This window comes from Schistosoma haematobium, chromosome 4 (genome assembly GCF_000699445.3).
Source record: "Schistosoma haematobium chromosome 4, whole genome shotgun sequence".
Lineage (NCBI taxonomy): Eukaryota > Metazoa > Platyhelminthes > Trematoda > Strigeidida > Schistosomatidae > Schistosoma > Schistosoma haematobium.
Genome location: NC_067199.1, coordinates 37366153 through 37386991, shown reverse-complemented (window position 1 = coordinate 37386991; position 20839 = coordinate 37366153). Strand labels below are relative to the sequence as shown.

Sequence of the window (20839 nt, the reverse complement as noted above, 5' to 3'; positions counted from 1 at the left end):
TATTACATAGTTTTTTTCTTTTTGTAATACAATAACTAGAAAATATGTTTTCTCATTGTTACGTCCTTGGTCTGTCTACCCACTTTTGGTGCTGTGGATAACTTATCTAATGTAAATGACGACTTTGACGCGATAGGTTGGCCGGCTTAAACTTGAGACTAGTATGCGTGAGTTCAAAGTGGGGTAGATAGAAGAAAACTATTCTATCACTTGATTGGCTGACAAGCACGCAAGTGAGAGAAGACAAGATAACTGGAACACTAATCGATCTATTTCCAATTCGGATCTGGTTCCCGATTTCAGATTGGTGTAAAATGATACATGAATACATAGATGACTAGCCCGACCACAACGTATAATAATTAGGAAAATACAACTATGAGTCAATTGAAGCTAGACCACCATGGAAAACCTGGAAGAACTGGACGGCAGTTTCGTCCTAGTATGGGACTCCCTAGCAGTGCACCGTTTCGTGGATTGGTTGAAGTTCAACATTAACACCGTTGGATGCCAGCTCAGTGGTCTAATGGTTAAGCGTTCGCGCGGGAGACCGATAGGTCCCGGGTTCGAATCTCGAGAGGAGTGGGATTGTGGATGCGCACTGTTGAGGTATCCCATACTAGAACGAAATGGCCGTCCAACGCTTCCAGGTTTTCCATGGTGGTCTAGCTTCAATTGACTCACGATTTCAACTACTGACATTACCAAAATCTCCACAAAACCCCTTCTGAAAATACAATTATGTCCATAACTGGGGATTAGAGTAGAAAATAGAATACAAAATAATATGTTTAAATTACAATAGCTTTGGAACAAAAAGTGCTATGGCAGTGAATCATACATCAAACGAAAGCTTATGTTTTGTAGAATAGACTAGAGACAAAAAATAAGTGCTAATGTTTTACAAACTTTGAATTAACTGAAATAACGTCCTTAAAAATAGCTTCCGCTGTTTTTCAAAGCTTCTTGTTTCTCTGTTCACAACAATCATGATATAGAAAAAGACAAACTTTAGAATTTAAAAAAAATCTGTTTCATGTACTTATTTAATATCACAATTGATTGATCACTGGGTGGTGATCAATGTCATGTGTGTCAAGTCCTTATTTAGTGCAGATCGAATGCTATCGACCATGTTGCAATGTGGCCACCGGTCTAGGTGACTCGGCACTGCAGGCACTATATATTGAGATTAAATGGTGGTTGGAGGTAGACGACAGAAAACCCTGTCGACTACCTCCAACCACTATCTAATCTCAACTTATTTAATATGGAAATGTTTAGGTTTGAGAATACAGTATTGAATTTAATGACAATTTATACTACTGAAAATACTACTACTAATATTATTATTTATTAAGTAGTAAATATAAAGCTACAAAAATTAAATTGCTTCAACTTCTTTTAATTTAAAAGACTACTGGTAAAACTAATTATTCATCTATGATAATAATTAAATTTACATTTATGAAAACATTTTTTTTGTAAATTTTTTGAACCAAATTGTATCTATGTAACCTGAATTCTTATAGCCTATGTAATCTATATTAGACGGATACTAATTATTATTATTCTTATTATGGAAACAGTTGATTCCATGTTAACAAAACAAATGTATATAAACCTTATACAAAACCCAGTGGTTGGTATTAGTAATAATAATGTTTAGAGAAAATCTATGATTGAACAAAACTAATGAATAGGGATGAATACAATGAAATACCCATAGAGATTACATAGAATAATTTATATAAAAGAAAATATCAATGATTTACTTTGATATGAAACATGATGAAGTAAAATGGGATTGAAAGAAATAAGAAAATTGTTTTTCTAATTTAAGTGATAAAATGTTAAGTTAGTTAATATATTCTATATGAGACTAACAATGGCATTCATGATATATCCATTATCTTATTTGGAACTCATTAGTTGGACGTATCGTTTGCATCCTAATGTTGAGGTGTTATACTGAAACTTGGATCTAACACATTTGTTCAATACATTCATCACTGAATTAACTAGTTCAGGTAGATACTTAATTGTTCAACGGATAGGATGCTTTCTGTAAGAGCTTGTGATTTCGATTGTTGATATTTAAGGCTGAACATTATCAACCTCAGTTACTAACTGTTCAGGATTCACATATCTCAATAGAAATATATCATTGTCAGTCCTAAACGAGAGTTACTAACCCTTACTAATTCATTATGTAATTGAAGATCAAAATGCTACATGATGACAAAACAATTTTACTAGAACGTACTGATTTGTTGAACAAAAACAAAAACACGAAATGTTTGGCAAATGTAACAAGTATCGAAACGGTCGTTCAATGTTTCCAGGTTTTCAGTGATAGTCTAGCTTGGATCAACCCATGAACTCAACTTTGAAGATATCGAAAAAAAAACGAAAAACATCAAAGTCATAATAATAATCATAAAAAGTTGTCAAATCACTTTATGATGTAATCTTTTCTATCCTTCTATAGAACGAAGTATTTACCATACAACTATAAGTACGAATATAGAGTTTGAGTAAAGGATTCCGTCGAAAGGAAAAATTTCTTCTCTGAATTCCTGTCATTTTTATTCGTTGGCACAAATTGGACATTTTAGTTTGTTTTGATTTTAGAACAAATAGGTAGCTCATGGTGAAGTTTAGCAAAATAATTACAAACTTATAATAATTATCAGAAAAGGGGGTTTTGTGGAGATTGTAGTAATTTAATGGTTGAATTCATGAGTCGATGTAAGCTAGACCATCATGGAAAACCTGGAAGTACTGGATGGCCCTTTCGTCCTAATATAGGACCTCTCAATAATGTGCATCCACGATCTCACCTGTGGGATTCGAACCCAGGAACTTTTATCTCACTGCTCACTAACGACTAGTTTCAACAGGTGTTTCTTGGAGTTCTGGTGAGAAGCATTGACCAGTGAAGTTCAACCGGGTTTGTTGTGAGATAGCAACTCACTGAAGACAATGGTTGACAGTGGCTCAATTTCGTGGATTGATTGAAGTTAGACATTAAGACCCTTGGATGCCGGCTCAGTAGTCTAGAGGTTAAGCGCTTGAACGTGAAACTGATAGGTCCTGGGTTCGAATTTCACAGGGGGGCGGGATAGTGGATGCACACTACTGAGGAGTCCCACACTAAAACGAAACGGCTGTCCAGTGCTTCCAGGTTTTCCATGATGGTCTAGCTTACATCGGCTAATGAATTCAACTGTTAAATTATGATAATTAATCTGTACGTTAAAGATTAAAAAATCTGATTAGTTCTAGAATTGATTTCAATATTTCATCTCATATAGTTTGGATGTTTTTTACTAGTCTTCATTAAATATTGGTAGATTTTCATCTAAATGACTTTTACTTTTTAAACTATTCTATAAAATCTGAAATTGTACTACTTAAATTAGACAATTTAAAGTAATCAGTCCTTTAGATAGCGTAACAAGAAAAGGTTCTGATAATCTACGTCTTTTTATTACTGTTATAACTTGTGACTGCCTATTAGAGAGCAGTGACTTATCGATCGGAACAAAGATGCATAAAACACGTGAGAGCAGCCTAGGGTTCTGATTGGCCCTGCTTTCCGCCTAGCCCAACCAGTTAAGTCCAGAACACCACTCTCAGCCTCTGCAATATGAATCATGTATTTCAAACATACTCTGTTTATATACCAATCAAGCAAACAACAAAGTACCAATAAAATATGAAACAACATTCGTACAAGAATTAGCCAGATGTGGCAGTGAATGAGGGAGGCAGTAATTAATATACTGGGAATAACTCACAAATGGTAAACGTATAATAATTGTTTATGAGTCAAAATAAAGCTTATAATAAGAGGAATATGAATATGCATAGTTTAGTTACTTAACAACTATACGATAGAAATATACGTTTAGTATTGGTCCATAAAAGGATCCCAAAGTTACCATTCATTATGTTTCTCGGGTCCTAACAATTCCATCATCTAGATTAGTCAAGTTAAATTCCATCAGTAATATAATGAAACTTTATGGTATATTTCTATTTTATAGGTTCAACACTATCAGGTAATCTATCATCTTTAAATGTTAGTTATTTGTCTCAATTAATGAATTCATCTACTGAACAAAATAATAACATGAATAATCATAAAGATTTTGATTATAAATATGAATATGAGTTACTACAAAATTCAGTACAATCAAATGAATTCACTAGTTTAGCATTTAGTACACCTACATCAAATATTTCTGAATTAAATATTTGGGAAAATAAAAATGGTGAGTTAAGAATTAAAAGTTTTGGATTATTCTGTTTATTCTTTCTATACATACATACATACATACACATACACATACACATACACATACACATACACATACACATACACATACACATACATACATACATACACACATGCACACATACATACATACATACATACATACATACACACACATGCACACCTGCATACACATACACACATGCATACATACATACACATACACGCGCATACATACATACATACATACATACATACAATAGTATAAAATGGGAACTATTTTATCTCATATGTGTAACATATAATATCGTAAGAGATGAAATACCGATACAATAATATATACAGCATACATGAGCTAGATAGACGAATCCTGAAAAATAGATTACTATAAGGAATGAGAAGTGAAGATGCCACAAGTATTTAGAGTTTGACAACACCTTAACCAGTAACACTTTCTATAAACAAAACGTACGCAACTAGTGAAATCAGAAGTCATAAGCAAAGAATTTCGAAGACATATTTAATAGGTTATCAATATATCGATAAGTGGCTGATTTAAAATAGTTAGCGGTTGTAGGAGAAGTGGAGCATATTGTGAATCTATTAGAACTAATGTGGTCAGCATCAAATGTTGTTATGTTTAAAAAAAACGTGTTCAAGCGATTAGAGACGAAAGTTTATAAGTTGTCTGCATATGGTTGATAACTCAAATAATGTGAACAGATAAACCATTTTAATGTTATAAGTAGTGAAATCCAGGACAGACGTTTCGTCATATATGGGACTCGTCAGCTAGATGAACCTGAATTACAGAGTTGGTTTTCACTCTGAACCTTGGACCAAGTACCTTCCGCTTCAAACGCCATGGTATTATCTACTTAACTACTAAGTCCAGATAGTCACTAGTTTGTACTTATAATGCTTGTGACTTAAAGTAATATCGAGACAATTCACAAAGGATAAACATATGACAATAAGATAATGATTATAATCAGAGACTGGTTTTGTGAATATTATGATAATTTAGTAGTTGAATTCATGAGTCAATTGAAGCCAGACCATCATGGAAAACCTGGAAGCATTGGGCGGTCATTTCGTCCTAATATAGGACTCCTTAGCAGTGCGCATCCATGATCCCACTTCTCGCGAGATTCGAACCCAGAAACTATCAGTCTCGCGCGTGAGCGCTTAACCATTAGACAACTGAGACTGCATCCAATGGTTTTCATGTCTAACTTCAACCAATCCACGAAATTCCGCGACCGTCCACCATTGTCTTCAGTGAGCTGATATCTGACAGCAGATTTCGTTGGACTCCACTGGTCACTGCTCCTCACTAGAACTCCAAGAAATCCCTCTTGGATACCGTCACTAGTGAGCATATGATCGTAGATGCACGCTGCTGAGGATTCCCATACTAGTACAAAACTACCGTCTAGTATTTCCAGGTTTTACATGATGGTCTAACTTCAATCGACTCATGAATTCAACTACTAAATAAGAAACTGATCATTCACAGTCTTAAATACCAACAGAATGATTCAAACAACTCATGCAAAAAATGTATTTTGATTTTTGTTTTCCAATAAATAGATAGATGGAATCATTCATTCAATTGTAATATGATACCTTATAAGTCATCTATTTCATATAACCCTAATCCTATGGAAAATAATCAATTTGTTGAAGTTCAAAAATCTTTCCCTATTATTAATACATCAAATTACATCATAGATTGTAATTGTTCATTTACTAAAGTGAATTTCTTCGAGTACTTTTTATCTACATTGAATCCATTTCAATATTTCAATATGAGATATAATTTATCAAATTTATATAAATGGTATCAATTCTATTATGAACAATATATTCAAAATATAATGTTGACAATGATTGAAACAAATGAAGAACCATTAGATTTATCATTGAAGACAGATTTAATTGTCAATAAATCAATATGGTCAGTTTATTTTACTTTATTAAAATTGTATTTCTTTAATTAGATAAGCTTTTTAAATATAGAAAATATATGGGACGAAATCATATTTAAGCAAGCAAAATAGGTGAGACTCTAATTTATGGACGAGCTAATCAGAAGCGTTTGAGAGGTTTCAAGGTCACAGCGCTAACTTCAGTGAATAATGTTAGCGTACGATCGGTTCGCAGGGAATTTTGTACAAAACGTGATAATTGAGCAGCTATAACAAATAAAAAGGCGAGACTATAATTTGTGGGCGAATCAATCAGGTATAAGATAACAGATCTTGGATTTTGGTACGAAAGCCTTTCATCCATTTGGCTAAATAAATTACTGGCATTATAGCTGAAGTCAGTTCGTGATGAAAACCCTATAGATAATTCCTAACTAAGGCGAATTATGACAATTATTGAGAACTGGATAATAAATGCACCAGTAACACTAGCTGCAGCCAGGTACTACAATATATACAGATGTTTGGAGAGCGTACAGACTCCTACATAGGCTTGGTTATGTGCATCGTGTCGTTATCCACAAGTAGCATTTTGTGCACTCAACAATCGGAGTACTTATAAACAATAATTAAGCTATGTGGTCGAGGCTGAGTTTTTGAGACTTTATCATGGCTCCAGTTGCCGACTATTCTGTAGCCGTGTGGATGATTTCCTCTACTGCATACATTACGATTTGAGAACCTCTGAACCTCTTTCTAACCTTGACAAGTTTTTGAACCACGTATAAGAAGTGTATCCACTTTATTTATTTGATTTTGTATAATATATCTTTACTTTATACTGACTGTTTGCTGATTGGCTAATATTTCTCAAGGTCGCTTAAGATTCGTTCAAAGGTTGTCCATAAATTATAGTCTCGCCGCGGGATGGTATATAGACGTAGTATGTAAAAGGGAAATTGTGAGGACAGTCAAAGCATAACCAAACTACTGTCAAGAAAGAATAATATGGTCTGAAAAACACGATTATTTCATACATACATAAATGGTTGATTATGACTGGCGTATATGACTATATTTGTTTCTACATAAAAATATTACTCATTTATGGACGAATCAATCAGATCTAAATTGATAGGTCTTGGATTTTGGCGCGAAATTCATTCACCCAATTGTCTAAATAACGTCCTGGCATCTTAACTGATGTCACTTCGTGATGAAAACCATAAGTCTAATTCCTAACCCTAACCATCAACTGTAAATCATAATCCTTCCTCTTCAAACCGCTTTATAACGATCATTTAGCCCTAGTAAGTAGGTGGATATTCCCATGGTCACTTTAATGTCGCTCAAAGATCGTCCATAAATTATACTCTCATCTCCCATTCTTGAACTCTAGATTACATCCACAGTTGTGTCATAAATTATCAATTAAAGTTCTTAGCAAACATTTTTGACTAAGGTCATGAACCGATTGATTTTAGACCACCATTGAAAACCTGGAAGCACTGGACTGCCATTTCCAGGTTTTCCATGGTGGTCTAGAGCTTCGATTGATTCATGATCTCAACTGTTGAAATTACTACAATCTCCACAACACCCCTTCCGATATTAAATATATATTATAAACACCAAGAAAAGTTACGAGATGTTACTTAACTTGGTAGGCCTTGATGTGTTCCAGCTACATTTAGTGTAATAATCCATAATTATGAGTGATTATTAATTCCAATGAAAATTGTTATAATTTCATTGATATATCCATATGGACTATTTAATGGAAGTATAGCTGTAGTCTATAAATGTAAATAATAAATATTTTATTGTAACAACATGCAACTGAGAACAAGAAAAGTGTATATGTGTATATATATGTGTGTAGCAATGTATTTACAAGCAGTTATCATTATGTCATACTACATGAGATTTAAAACAGAAGAGGAAATATTCCAAGGCATGCAATTTCAAACATCTTTTACAGTTATCTGTAGCATGAAAGTAGAATGAAAGAAAATGTAAATAGTGTTGTGACTTAAAGTTCAGCTTGTTATCACGTGATATATCCGCCGGTCGAAATACGACTTATACAATGTTCTCACCAATGACGTTCGACCGGTATGAGCAGCCTAGCGTCCTTATTGGTCCCATGTTCGCCTAGCGCGTCCAGTTGAGTCCAGAACACCAATACCAGCTTCTACTATGCGAATCATTTGTTTCAGACATACTAGGCTTATATATCAACCAAACGGACCCCATCACTGCATAAACTAGGAAATAAAATTCATAAACAATAAAACCAAAATGTGGCTGTGAAAGTGGGAGACAGTAATTACTAAACTAAACATAACTTAAGAACCGTAAATCGTACAATAATGCTTTATAGGTCAAAATAAAGCTTATAATAAGATGAATATAAGTATACATAATCTAATTATTGAATAGTTATACCATAAGAATATATAGATAATATAAGTCCATTATTAGGTCTCAGAAGTTACTCGTAATTTAATCTTCCCCAGGATATAACAGTTAGGTAACCATTAGAAACTATGAATCACTAGACAGTTGTTTCGTCTTAGGTAGGAGATTACCTGCAATATATATATATATATATATATATATATATATATATATATATATATATATATATATGACCAAGATGAGTCTCAGAAGTTAACCGTGATTTAATCTTCACTAGGATATAACAAATAGTATCATAACGTAATTGCAAAATAAGTTTGTCATTATTATCTCCACAAAATAATATAACAGTGCTAATTTGTTAAATATATGTGATTTTAATTTAATCATTTTCTCATGATTCAATTATTTTCTATCATTTTAAATAACTTTAAATGATTTCATCCAATTTTTCTGATTACAATTTTTATTCTTACAGTCAGCAACAACAACAACAAACATATCAGCAACATCAGCAACAACAAAAACAACAACAGGAGTTACCAAGTGAACAATTAACTCAATCCAATAAAACATTCAATGAATCATTAAAAATTCATTGTAATTCTTCTACATATTTATTATATGATAAACATTTAAAAAAAGATGATCATTTAATTCAAGCAAATATATTAAACATGCCAATGATATATCCATATGAAACTTCTACTAAAATATCATCAAATGACTATTCTATTCATTCAAATAATTTTCTATCAAAAAAATCTTTATCTAAAATAAAAAATTATTCATTAAATATAACAAATAAATTATTATCACCATGCAAAATTAAAAAAATCAATAATAATAATAATAATAATAATCATACCTTATCAACTAATCAATTATATTTCAATAAATCAATAAAACATTCATATACACAAAATGAATTATCTGAAGCTGTAAAAGCTATTTGTTTTGGTCAATTAGGTACACGTAAAGCAGCTAATTTATATGGGATACCAAGATCAACATTAAGAAATAAAATATGTAAATTAAATGAATTAAAAAAATTAGAAGAAAAACGTTTAGGTGGTAAATCAATTGTATTATCACAATTTTTATTAAATTTAATTGAATTCAATAAATTATATCAATATTCAATAATCAATAATAATAGTAATAATAATAATAATAATAATAATAGTAATAATAGTAATGGTAATGGTAATAATAATGATTATTATGATTATGATTATTATAATAATTCATCATTATTAACTAATAATAAAGGACAAATAACAAAATTATGTTTATCAAAAAATTATATTAATTATTTAATGAATACAGCTAATAGAGTTGCATCAATATTTCAGGTAAACAATTTGTTTTGTTTGTTTTTTTATTTTTATTTATTTTTATTTATGTATTTATCATCTTGACTGTTGTTGCTTACATCGCCTTAGTTATTTATCAATATTCTCATTTGGATAAATTTGGTTTCTTTATTCATTTGAACATATAGATATTGGTACAAGGAGGCACCAAATACATATGCGTCACACAGATCTCATTTGATATGTGTGAGGGCTATGATACTGCCCGGGTGCCCAAACCGAAGCAGGTGGTTTTCTTAGGGGACCACACCCCGAACCTTCGACCTAAAGGTCTGATCCATAAGGCAGTGGAGCATCGTAAGGAAATGTAGTCTTATGGTAGCCGGTGACCAACGATTGATTCATACGCCATTTGTTCCCGCAGGATACTGGAACCCGTGTGCACCATTGGTTTGGTTTGGGATCCGAGTCAAGCGCCGGACATTCGCTTTTCGTCCTCTCATTTTCGTAAACAACACCTACGCTACGAGAAGGCAGTGAGCTGGACTTCCCTGGCAGAGGGTATATACGCGTGGCCATGTGAAAGCATTTTTCGAGGGAGAGTGGAGTCTCTCCACTCTCGGTCGTACCAGGGCATTTGGGAGCATTAGTTTGAAACTATTGTTGCTACCTTGATGTGATGGTTGGGCTTACCTATTGTGATGAACCAATCGAGCTATGCTGGCTGGAACAATTTTTCCTCAAGGTTGTACTATGCTAGACAGGTGAGTTGAAGAGAGATAAGATTAAAAGCATCAAATCCAAAGTTTGAGGATGAAGTCGTACTGTGGTGTGTGCTACTTATATCGACATAAGTAGTATATGATGTTAGTCGAAAACAGAAGGTTTGGTAGCAGAGAGACAAGAGAATCGAACAGTAAAGAATGGAAACGGAATGTGATTTATATGAAAATACAAGAACAATGAAGTTTGGGCTATTTTGCGACAATCGATGGTCATTTTGCAAATTGAGCTTTTACTATATGGTTGTTAGATTTTATTAACAAGTTCTGTAATTTTGTGTTAAATACATTCGATTGTCCCCCCCCGTTTTCTGTTCACTACAATACTGCTGACTGTACAGAAGTGTGACAGCAGTAGTGTCCTTCCTTTAGACGACCAGCATAATAGAGATGCTGCCTTCTCATAAGTAGAGGTGGGGTTAGAAAAGGTCGACCCTAAAATTGCACACTTTAATTTATCCTACGGATATCCGTCTCCGATGGTAAGGTTTCAACAAGTACGGTCGTGTGTGACTGACCTCAAGCAGTTGTCCCTTGGGCACTGCGGTCACGCTCTCAGGTCACTAATGTCATCTTTAATCCTATTTCGTTTTCATGTACCTCCAGAAGAACCTTTCTACGGTGTGGGCAACCGAGAAGTGTTAGTTATCAGTATAAAATTGTGAAGATTGTTGAGTTTTGATTGAAATGATGAATTTATCAATGTGAGACCACCATTGAAAATCGGGGAGTACTGAATAGTCGTTTCGTTCTAGTATGTGACCCTTTTATAGTGCACATACACGATCCGGCATACGAGAATGGAATCCAGGACCTTCGGTCTCGTGTGCGAACGCATGCATCCAACGGTAACAATGTGTAACTGACTAATCCATGATATTGTGCAACTGTCTTCCATTATCTTTAGTGTGTAACTGCCTCCACTGGTCACGAAATTGGAAACACTTTTCACTGATTTTAGAATGAATTAATTCTTCCCTTTCCACTTTATTATTCCTTAGAATCAATAAAAACTTAATAGTGGATGGATAGTAAAGAATAGTTTGAAATAGTTACATATATCAAAATTTGTATAGCGAACAATTTTAAGAATTTAATAATTTATAATAGAAGAGGTCAAATAAGATGGATAGGACTTATGTCTGTAAATCTGTAGTGTATCTGCTTCATGATATTCACTAAATGTGCAATATCTAGCATTTTTTTTGTTCATTTAATGGGTATATGGTACATATGAATAGTATGGTTTTTGATGAGTTATTCATTTTGATGGAGTTTTGTTCTCTGAGCTGGATGGTTTGGTCGACCAAACCATCCAGCTCAGAGAACAAAACTCCATCAAAATCATCCACCTGAGCTACAAATCTTCTCCACCATAAGTTATTCATTTCAAGATCTAAATCACACTTAATTTATTTTTTCTTTTCATTCGGTAATATTGGAATCCATAATAATGTTATTTTCATAGAAGACCTATGATGACTGAAATATGATCTCAAGTGAGGGTTAATTACTTTTATAAAACACTAATTGACGCGTTGAATGGATGGATGAATACTGGAAAATGTTAAATTGCCGTCATATTAAATTAGGAGAGTAAATATTAGTTGTAAAATGTTATCATATTTTAGTATGATGAATGATTTCATTTCATATAACAAATTAAATTATTCAATATACTAAACATTAAAAATTCTGAACTGAAATATTGGAAATATGATAAGATTGACTAATTCCAACTGATTTCAATATGAAGATATTATAAACAAAGATAGATAATGGGTAGCAGTGGAATCTAGGATAAGCGTTTCGTCTTATTTGGGACTTGTTAGCGTCTAGGATTCCACTGCTAGCCAATATCCATCTTTGTTTAAAAAAAACTTGTGACTTAAGGCTATATCGAGGCAATCCGCCTAAGATGTACATATGCCAACATGAGATTGATGAATTGCAGTCTTAAATAACAATAGGAAGATATAAGTAAAACAACAAGTGAAAACATTATCATTATTATTGGAATTAACTATAATCACAAATTACATAGTATAACAGAAAATTATTTTAATTACGTAATGATTTGTTGTTAAGATTCTTATTGATATTAATACTCTGTATGGAAATACTATAAATTATGTAAACCTGAGGACATGTATTCATTTTCATTGAATATAGTTTGTTGTCATATTGGTCGCAATTTAATGGAACTTCCATATACAGTTGCTCACCTTACTTACGCCTGTTACCCCTCATGGAAGAGCATAGGCCACCAACCACCATTCTTCATTCAACTCTATCCTGGTCAATCCTTTCCAGTTGCTATTGATCCTTTTCATGGCTGCTTTCAATTTTCAATTCATTATTTTCTTTGGCCTCCCTCTTTTCTCTTTCCCTTCAGGATTCCAAGTAAGCGCTTTCCTCGTGATGCAGTTTGGTGATTTTCGCAATATATTTCCTATTCACATTCAACGTCTTTTACTAATTTCCTTTTCAGCCTGAAAGTTGGTTTTTTCTCTCCCTTAGTAAGCTGTTGTTAAAGGTATCCGGTCAACGGACATTAAGTATCTTGAGTAGACAATTGTTTACAAATACTTGTTCCTTTTCGACGATCGTTGTGGTAGTTCTCCAAGTTTCAGCTCCGTACACTAGAACTGTCTTGATGTTCGTATTAAAGATTTTGACTTGGATATTAGTTAACAGACAGTTGTTTTGAGTTGCATGTGTTCTCCAACTGTAGTAATTCTGCTCTTCCTCTGTTAATTCTTAACTTTACGTTTGCATCGGATCCTCCATGTTCATCGGTGACTACCCAAAGACTTGTCACTTCTGCCAGAGTTTCTCCATCAAGTGTGATTGAGTTGGTGTTCTCCGTGTTGTGTTTGAGGATCTTGCTTTTACCTTTGTATATGTTGAGGTCTACTGATGCACAGATCGCAGCTTCACTAATTATCTTCATCTGTATTTGTCCATTCATCTTATCCATAGACTTTCAATTTTTTTTAAATATGAAGTTGAAATTCGGAAATATCTTTATTGATATTTCAAAAAATACTTCTGATAGTATTTTCTGTTCTATGATTTCAAAGTGACTGCTTCAAACTTCTATTTTCAATAGACAGCTAGAACATTTAACTGTCAGTATATTTTATGTAAGTTATATACAAGTAAACTAAGATTTAAAAAAGTTTAATAAGATCAACCTTATAAAAGAACTCAGCCTATTACCATTGTATTGATTTTACTACGAAGAATTTTAGCCATTTCGGTGAAGTATTAAAAACCTACCAAGGAGTGATTTTGATTAGTTTCTCGAGTAACAACTATGATACAATGATAAAGTAATCATCAGAGCTAGCCAGAACTCAGTAGATAAGTGGATAACGCGATGGCGTTTGAAGCGAACGGTACTGTGTTCTAGTCGCGAAGTGAACAGCACGTCTGAGATGCAGGTACATCCAGCTGGCAAGTCCCAAACAGGACGAAACGCGCGTCCTGGATTCCACTGCTAGTCACCATTCATCTTTGTTTAAAAACGCTTGTGACTTAAGACTATATTGAGGCAATCCGCACAGGATGCACCTATGCCAACAAGAGACTGATCAATTACAGTCCTAAATAATAATGAGAAGATACAAGTAAAACAACACCAAGTGAATTAGAGCTAGTCATTATGAATATCTCTGTCTTTTTTAAATGCAACTTTCTTATTTTATGTGTTTTAACTACAGCAGTTCTAACCCTAAGAAGGATTCTCTGGAAAAATTTATTCTCTTTTCCTTGTATCATATTTCCATAATTAAATATCTAGAAAAATTACTTAATTGAAAAAATACAAAAAATTTCTTTATTGGGATCATTCTTTGTTATTCTGAATTACGGAAATCTTTTGGTTTCTATAAGGTCGAAAGTGTATTAGTGCAGTTTGTTAAATCTCATAGCCTGTATCATGAATTGATCTTATATAAATAGGCATTAATAATCTGGACGAATAAAATGAAGAATTGATTGAGCCTAGTAATTCAGATTATTGGACGCTGGTTCAGTAGTCACTTTAACAATTAAAACTTTTAATTTTGTTTGCTAATGGGATCATAGACACGCACTATTGAGCAATACAATACTACGATGAAAGAGTTGTCCAGTGTCTCCTGGTTTTCATTGGTAATCTTACAAAGGTCAAGATGTGGTGTAGCCTAGGTTTTCTCCTCGTTATCGTTGAAAGAAGTTATGAAATAACTCAATTTGTGCAAAAATCGTCAAAAATACTTTTCATATTCACAAGTGTTTTGATGAGGATAAAGTGCTAAAAGGTGTCTGTATATTTAATTATATTGACCTTAAATTCAAAAGATGTATAGCATCCTCATTTGCAATTTGTATATGTTTAAGCTTACTAAATCATCTAATTAATTTTAACAGAAAGGAGCTGCTGATGATAATTTCTACATATATATTTATACATATATTCCGATGAATGTAAGAACATCCATGACTGAACAGAAGTTACAGTTTACGCTAGACTCATCTTACACGTTTGTAGCATGGAGTTGAGTCAAGGTTGACTACGATCACCACTACAGGAAGACTACGTGCCAGTTAACCGATAAGATCCCCCGTAAGCCAAATATCAGAAGGCAGTTGATGGCTGTAGTCGAGATGTATTCGTTGGCGATCTCGTGGTAGCGAGAGAATACCGAGATCGCGCCAAAAGAGTACAAGCGTGGTTACTGAGCGTAACCGAATTCGTGCAAGGTCACAATCAAGGGAAGGAAGAATGTCTTTAATACAGATAAACAAACAAGTACAGTAAAACAATCACTGGTACAATTGGTCATAATAATGATTGTTTCCATTAAACCAATCGCGTTCATTTGATAAAAGTAGGTCACCACACGTTTAAATGTTCGGTGCTTAAACAGCTTGTTAACCCATTCACAAGTTTTCATATATTCGCTTTTAAAATTAATTAAATCATTCATTCACCAACTCATCTCTCCTATCGTGTACTCTTTTTTCATTTGATTTGTGCTGTGCTGAACTAAACTGTTTCAAGAATTTTGTATTACGTTCGGAAAATTGAAGTAATGACGATTGAAGGTATTCTGCAATAGATTCAGTCTCAAAGTGATTGATTAAATAAATTTGTTTTATTATTTTTTCTTACAATTAGGTGAATTGTCGAAGAAGTTACATGTATAAAAGGACTTTAGATCATAAATCAAAAAATGGAATAGAAAAATCAGTTCATACAAAGAAAAAATTGGCATCCATTCATAAATTACGATGTTCCCATCAACAAACAATTAATCAATAACAGAATTACAAATACATTAGTTATCCAATCAAAAATACTAACATCAAACTTAAAAGACTTTTCACTAATATTTTCAAATAATGCAAATCATGTTCTGTAATACAATATTGAATCGAATTTGGCTATTTCAATTTTCTTAAAATGACTTTGATTTTTAAATCATTGAATTTGCATATAGTTTCGGCAAAATTTCATTTATTCCTAACGATGTAAACAAAGGTGTTGTAAGATAAATGTAATCATATTATAGTATACATTCCAACTAAATCACTATCCAAGCTCCACCGACACAGAATTAGAAAACAGAGATTCATTGTATTGAGTACATGGTACTATATACATATGTTTTACAAATTCACTTGATTCATAATGTTGTTGTTGAGAAAGGTAGCTTTGGAACTAGGTCTCTCTGTCCATTATGATTCCGGTCAGCATTTCATAGTCAGAGATCTACTTTTCTATCAGCACTCTCTCGGTAGACTCTGTTGAGAAGTGAATAAGTCGATCTGTGCATACAAGAAGTCGCTCAGACCTTTTGTATGGTAGCAGCGGCCTGACGATATCAATATAAACATGATGAAACCTGAAGACTTGGTTGTGAAAACAACTGACTGGAGAGCTGGTACGACAATGCAACTTGACATTTTGGTATTTTGTGTATGCTTGTGCCTAATTTCAGACATTTAAGTTAAGTATCAGAAGGGGTTTTGTGGATATTATGGTAATTTCAATAGCTGAGATCATGAGTCAATTGAAGCTAGATCGCCATGGAAAACCTGGAAATACCGGACGGCCGCTTCGTACTATTGTGTGTTTAGCCATCTAAGACACTCATTAATTAGTTTCACAGTAGCTTTTGTTCCCAGATGCGATGTATTGTGAGTGTCTCCAAAGATACTAAGTATCTCTGGTTTCGGAATAAAATGTTGCGATCTATCTGTTTAAGCATCCCACGTTACTTTGATTGCATACAATCGCGCTTCTTCTAATATTAGCAGAGTTGTGGCTGAAAGCCTGAGGTTAGATTATTCAACATCTGGCATTTGTAGTGTTGATAAGTTATGGCAGTCGATTAAAGCTGAAGTGAAAGTGTTTATTAATACTTTGGACAATGCATTAGTTGTAACGGAAAGAGAACGATGAAAATCCCTCTGCAGCTTCTTTATTGAACAGTATTGTCATTTATTTGTTCTTTCTCCCTGTTGTGTATTTTAATCTTTGTTCCGATCTCATTTAACCTTATCTTTTGTTCTTCAGTCTTCCTCGTGTGAGCCTTTATTATGTGATTTTGATTAAAGACTTATCTTTTGTTGCCTAAGTTACCATTGCATGTTGCCGGACCATTGACATTAAGGCTGTGTTTGATTAAGCTCAAGGTCACGGCGTGGTTCATTGTTTGATTGTTAACCTCTTGATCGTCTGCTTGGAAGGATTGCTGGAATCCCTGCGGATAGATATTTTGATCCCATCTTGTTGGGAATATTTTATTGATTCTCAGGTATCGAACCCCTTAGTATTAACTGTCTCTTTCATTGTTTAGCGCGCTACTTTGTGTTAGAGAAACTTCTGACTGTATAGCACAGGCTGCACCACTTGAGGTATTTTGTATTTTTGATGTGATTTATTCTGTTTTCTAAATTAGATCTGTTTATATTGAGCACAGAGTTTGTGTTTTGATATCATATAATACGAGTATTTCGAAAACGCGTTGTCAGCTACACAGAGGAACGTGGTTTGGTCTAATCGAATAAATTTTGGGTTCGCCAGTCCGCTGTTCCAACCGAATATTGGTTGTTCGGTCGCTAACAGATCTGTTATTACCTTTTATGCATTGTGTGATATAAATTCAGTTCTTGAATTGTTGAGGATTATGTCCTCAATATCTGACTCCAAATAATAATATCCTGTAACTGAGTATTTTAGGTAGGCTTAATCTCCTAGTAGAATTGCGAATTTACTCGAGATTATTAAAAAGCCTAAACGCCAGTTATAGAGATAGTTTATTGATAATGAATAATAATAATCCACAAGCGTACGGTGAGCAAGCACACGATGAAACAGAGAGAGTGTGTGAGTCTATTAAAAATCCATATATATTTGGGAGTTAATCGGGTGTGAATAGATTATCGATTATCTGCACATTGAGACCAATAGGAAATAGCTTAAGAGTTAATGTACAGACATGCATTCGATCATACACACCGAAATTAACATAGTGAATTGAGTCTGAGTTACAATGAATAGATAAATGATACAGTAGACAAATGGGCTTGCCACACAAGCTCCCATCCAGAACATTGATGTTTTTATGTACCAAAAAAAAATTGGATTAACATCTATGTTCGACAAAGAGATAAAGGACGGAACTGTTTTTAAAATAAAAGTACAACTCAATATGGTGAGTAAGTGTTAAATTGAAATAACAGCTTGTGTGTTGAAACGTTTCATATCGTATATACAAGTGTATATTTAACATTAATGAATTGTATAAAGTTAAAATGTAAGCATAATGATGATCCGTGGGGCCCATAAAAAAAAATAGTAATCAAAATAAAGTAGGATTTTTATGTGTTATAAGAGTAGTCTCAGGATTTGGTCTAGATAAATATAGTGGTTGCTACATACCTATCTGGCCAATGTACTCTTCTTCCTGATCTTGTTGTAGTTTGTGCTGCTGCTGAACTTTGATTTGAAGTGCTGCTTGTTGCAGGTAGTTTGAATGGTGCTTGCTCTGCTGCAGGTTTAGACGGTTTTACAGTTGTCTGTTTTTTCTCAAAAATATTTCGTCTCATACCGAAAGGTACAAAAGGGCGAGTTTTACCTGTTGAGGTATCACAAGTTAAGGTGTCCTTGTTGTTTATGGGGATGTTTTGGAATAATAATTTCGTTTCCTTAGACTGCAAAAGCTTTTGTAGCTCCGTATCGAGCTTTTGATGCTTTGCCATTTCTTGATAACCTATATCAGGGATCGAGAAGGTATTAATATTTAATCTCGATAGTGCATCTGCTGTCTCATTTGCATTGCCTTTAATATAGCGTATATCAGCTGCAAATTGTGAAATGAATTCTAGTTGACGAATTTCGCGCGGACTATATTTATCATGATTGTGCATCAAGGACTTAGTTAGGGGTTTGTGATCAGTATATATCGTGAAAGAATTGCCTTCTAACATGTAGCGAAAGTGTTTGATGGCTAAGTAGATAGCCAACAGTCCTCTACCGAATGTGCTATATTTTGTTTGCGTTGCGTTTAGCTTTTTTGAGAAAAATGCAAGGGGTTGCCATTGTTCATTGACACGTTGCTGAAGTACAGCACCTACTGCTACGTTAGAAGCGTCGGTCATTACTGCTAAAGGTGCATCAACCTTTCGTCGTGCGAGTAATGCCTCTGTGCTTAAAGCGCTTTTCAACTGATCAAATGCTTGAATTGCTTGCGGTGTCATTGCTAATGATTTAGCTCGTCCCCTTAATAAATCAGTTAGTGGTTTTGCTAAGTCTGCACATTTAGGGATAAAACGTCTGTAAAAGTTGATCATCCCAAGGAAACGTCGTAGTTTCTTGAATGAATCAGGCAAAGGATAATTTTTGATAGCTTGTGTTTCCTCAGGACCTGGTTTAATGCCTTGCTTATCAAGTACGTGACCTAAAAAGGTGAGGGATTGTTTTCCGAACTCACATTTGTCAGGATTGACCGCTAACCCATACTCGTTTAGCTTCTCAAAAAGCATTTTCAGATGAGTTAGATGTTCATTTTCATCTTTGCTTGCTATAAGTAGGTCATCTATGTAAGCATACACAAACGATAAGCCCCGTACCACTTGGTCAATAAAACGCTGGAAACTTTGTGCAGCATTCCTTAATCCGAAAGGCATACGGACGAATTCGTATAGTCCAAAGGGGGTAGTAATGGCTGTTTTAGGAACATCGTCTGGATGAATTGGAATGTGATGGTAAGCACGGACGAGATCAATTTTTGAAAAGATCGACACGTCAGATAGGCTATGAGTGAAGTCATGCAGATGTGGGAGAGGATATCTATCAAGTATGGTCCGGCTGTTGAGAGCTCTATAGTCACCGCACGGTCTAACTTCGGAAGAGTTTTTCTTAGGTATCATATGGAGCGGTGATGCCCACGGACTATCGGAGGGGCGTATGATGCCCAACTCAATCATTTTGTTGAATTCGTTCTTTGCGATAGCCAGACGAGAGGGATCAAGGCGTCTTGGACGTGCGAACACTGGTGGACCCTCTGTCTTTATGTGGTGTACGACGGTATGCGTCGGTTTGTCGTGTTTGAAACTCGGTCGTAATAAATCTGGAAACTGATTAAGTAAATTGACGTATTTGTCGTTCTCATGATGAGGTTTAACTAATAAATGTATGGAAGTCTCATTTGATATAATCCCTCTAATTTCCTTACTCTGTTCGGCAAGGACAAGTTTCCTATTTCTGACGTCTACCAGTATTTTGTGGAATTGCAGAAAATCAATGCCGATTATAGGAACGAGGACGTCCGCTATGATGAAACTCCAGGAAAAATTAGATTTAGGACCGAAATTTAATTGCAACCGCCTTTTGCCGTACGTCTTGATGTCAGACCTGTTTGCAGCTTGTAGTTTTAGTTTGGGGTCAGGTGTGTTTTTCTCGAGTGCAGTAGGTGGTACTACACTAACCTCTGCCCCAGTGTCGACTAAAAACTGTGTGCCGGTTCTTTTGTCTGTAACATATAATAGACGACTGTCTTGAAAGTTGTGGTCTGTGAGTGCAGCCGTCAATAACCTGCGGTCTTGACGTTC

General features: G+C 34.3%; 1 protein-coding gene across 1 annotated transcript; it reads left to right on the top strand.

Moving 5' to 3' along the window:
* Positions 1 to 4030: 4030 nt before the first annotated feature.
* Positions 4031 to 16160, top strand: MS3_00010964 (uncharacterized protein; the record flags this gene model as incomplete). The annotated part of the gene is made up of 4 exons (XM_051219378.1): positions 4031 to 4280; positions 5876 to 6242; positions 9113 to 9989; positions 15900 to 16160. 4 exons carry the CDS (start codon positions 4031 to 4033, stop codon positions 16041 to 16043), a joined length of 1638 nt encoding a protein of 545 aa, XP_051066907.1. The 3' UTR covers positions 16044 to 16160.
* Positions 16161 to 20839: the final 4679 nt, after the last annotated feature.